We start from the raw sequence: 3,453 nt of genomic DNA on the forward strand, positions 1-3,453 counted from the left end.
ATACTTGTAAGGATTATGGGAGAATTAGTGGGGAATGGCAGAATCTTAGCAGAATATGTGATGAAGGGGGGAATTTTAATCCAATGGTGAAAGGAGTGAATCTCCTCTGTGGCCATTTTATTCAGCTTCTCTAGAAATATTTCTTTAGAAACCTAGTGCAGTCCACGATGAGTCAAAAGAGGATTCATTCACTGCAGAGCGTACCTTGTCAGAGAACCAGATGAGCCTGGACTCTTCATAGTACCTAAACATTCCATATTTGGGATCAAGCAACTCTCTCATGATGAGCAAGAAAAATTCTTTGCGAACACCTCCTGCATCAACAGCTTCTTCCCCTACAAAAATAACCTGAAATGGGCACTTCAGTTAGCACAAAATATAAAAAAGAAATACAAAACAAATTACATTTAATCTAAAAATATACTGAATTTGTTAAGGTATAACAGATACTAAAATAAAAATTATGATCTGATTTAATGTTAGATTAAGGGAATTTAAGCAGTATAAACTGGCTATACCTTGAGTGGTTTCTTGTAATCTACATTCTTCGTTTTCCTTAGGACTTCCATAGCATCTCCTACAATATTGTCTCTGCGCACCACTAATATTAGACAAGGATTGACAGATTCAAATACAGGAAGAAAAATAGATGAGAAATTCTGTCTGTGAGCCTGGTCAACAGCCATCTGGGGAAAACCAAGTAAAAGCCTTAGTTATAGTAATAATAACTAACATTGCATGCATGAAAAAGCCAACATTTAAGAGCTTCTATCAATGTATTTATTTAGCAAACATACCTGGGAGCTACAATTTTAAATTTAATACACTTTACATCCCTCTAACCTCAGCAGATATGCTTTCTACTAGCACCAACAAATTTAACAGTGCTGTTCAACAGTTCCATAAGTCTTAAGTTACTGTTTTTAACCATTAAAAACTTTTGTATAACAGAAACAAAAAGCTAAACACACACTACAACCCATCGAAGGTCTATTGAAAACAACTGGCAAATAGAGGTTGAGGAGGTAAATATTAATCTGGCATAAATGAGCATTAAGAAGTGGTTTCACAGAGTAAAATTTGTTCATATTTTTCTTATATCTGTTTTATACCATTTGAGTTGTATTTCCTTCCACTGTCTAACAATCTTTTCACTTGCTTTCCTTCTCCTCCTTAACATGAAAGATCATATTAAACAAAATACTGTCATGAGTAGTCTAATTATGGCACAGAGTTCTTTAAAGCTTGCCAAATATCTACTAGAAGAGATCATTAACAATCTACTCTGTAAATGGGCACAGGCATAGAATGAACATTTTCCTTGAATTTTCATTTATTTTTCTGTTCACGTAACAATTGCTGATTTTTGAGCATCAGTGGTGAATACAAGCTTTGAAAACAGATTCAAAATTGTATTTATTAAAATATTGTGATTACAGGAATTAGTATTTTTCAGCAGGAGTGCATATCATACAAGCACAGTGCCTCTTTCCCGTCTATCTTCAGCTTCAAGACACAGGCTCTTATCACTGTAAACAGGCAATATGAAAATGGGCATGTGGAGGACGGGGAGCAGTTCAAGTAGTCAGAGTGTTTGGAACTATTATTTCAGTCACTTGCTTTTATTTTTCCTTCACTCACTCTGTCCTCTTTATACATGTGATTTTCATAATTCATGACTCCTTTACAACAGCTCTGCAGGTACGTATTATACAGAATACCAACTGCTGAACAATTGTTCATCACATCGCACATGTTTCAGTGTTGCTCAGATAGAAACAAAGACAACAAATAAGAAACGTGGACTTCCAATGCATAACTGACACGGTTAGGTGAACATAACTCATGCTTAGAAATAAAAGGACACAATATAGGGTACGTTTTACAAACCATTATATTTATGAATTAGCTTTACCCAGATTAATGCAAAACTGAAATAACTAAAAATAGCAAGTATGTAATTTGATGGCAGCAAATAGGGAAAGAACCAATGATGCTCAAATGAAATCTCCATATTGCAACAATTTTTCCAGATTAAGAAATTCAGTCCCACCTTTCCACAAAAAATACATTTAAAACAATTTCCAAGCCTTGACTCTCTCCCATTACCTACATCTGCAATGCAAGACCATACCTATTACAGTTTGAGATAAGCAATCAGTTGGCTGGTAAAGTGCCACCTAGCTACTGAAAGGAGAGAAATTGCTACAAAAAAAAGATAACAATTTACACAGATTACCAAACAATACAATTTCAACCAGGTTCAAAACATTAAAAAAGGGGGAGAAAAGTAAACTACCCCAAATTTATATCATGCAAATTACTTGTACAAAAGTAGGAAGAAAAAAAAATAGATCTCAAAATAGTTAATAGATTTTAGTCCTTTTTGGGTATTTTAAAAAACTGATGTTTACAAAGAGTGAAATACCATTTTACCTGCATTTGTAAGACAGCATCTGTTTGCAAGAGCGTAGTTTTTGCCTGTGCATCAAACACGAAAGGGTATGTGCAAATTGTAACTGGATTTTCTGTTAGCTAGAAAAAAAAGTAAAATATTAGTGCACAGAGTTATCATATGGTACTTAAAAAGAGTGGTTATAGTCAGAAAAAAATGGGATTGTAAAAATGGTTCTCTCTCATTCAATATATCTGCTTTATTGACAAAAGATTTTACTTGTCAATGCAGGGCCAATATTGTTGTGGGAAAGGGAGTGGATTTTTGAATTCTCTTGTGTTTCATCAACAAAACAGATCATTTCTAAATCTTTATTATTGATATAGGTATGAGGTTAGAAAGCGTTTTGGTTACAGATCCTAGTTTGAGCTTGCATTGCTTACAGTTTTAAAAGTTTTTTAGGCCTTGTTCGCTTTTGCGAACAGGGGCTGCTAACAGGGAGTTTCGCAAGGGAGTTCTCCAGGTGAAGGAGGAGCAATACAGCACCCTTTTGGGGTAAGTGACTGTCTGTAGTGTGTGTTTGTTTGTGTTTGGGGGTTACTTGCTGTGTGCTGAGCTTGTGTTTGTCAGTCTGTTTGTTTGTTTGAAGGACCGTGTGCTGTGGCTGGCAGTTGGAAGCTGTGAGCTTCAAAGGAAGGTTTGAAACCTAGAAGCCTCTGGTAATTGGCTGAGCCTTAATCAGTGGGCGGGGCATTCATACAGGCCAGGGCTTTATAAAGCAGCGCACAAGTGACCAGGGAGCTTTTGCGAACAGGGGCTGCTAATCAGGGAGTTTCGCAAGGGAGTTGGGAAGGGGAGTGGGAAAGGGCGAGGGTTCCTTGCCGGTTCCATCTGTTTTCCCTTTATTCCCCTTAAAACTTTAAACTTCTTGCTTAAACACCCTTTCAGCGGACAGGGGGCTGCAGACGGGAGTTTGACAGAGGGAGGCTTACGATGGTTAGGAAGACCCGCAACACCTGTGCCAGCACTGCTTCTGTCTCCTCCACCTGCGCCTGTAG

General features: G+C 37.1%; 1 protein-coding gene across 1 annotated transcript; it reads right to left on the reverse strand.

The window, feature by feature from the left end:
* Positions 1-204: 204 nt before the first annotated feature.
* LOC112121711 (probable E3 ubiquitin-protein ligase HERC4) lies at positions 205-2,535 on the reverse strand (the record flags this gene model as incomplete). The annotated part of the gene is made up of 3 exons (XM_026646635.2): positions 205-348; positions 519-686; positions 2,437-2,535. Coding segments are annotated over 3 exons (411 nt in total), but the record flags the coding sequence as incomplete, so codon positions are not given.
* Positions 2,536-3,453: the final 918 nt, after the last annotated feature.

This window comes from Terrapene carolina, unplaced genomic scaffold (genome assembly GCF_002925995.2).
Source record: "Terrapene carolina triunguis isolate 2854851 unplaced genomic scaffold, T_m_triunguis-2.0 Scaffold36248, whole genome shotgun sequence".
In the NCBI taxonomy this organism is placed as follows: Eukaryota; Metazoa; Chordata; order Testudines; family Emydidae; genus Terrapene; species Terrapene triunguis.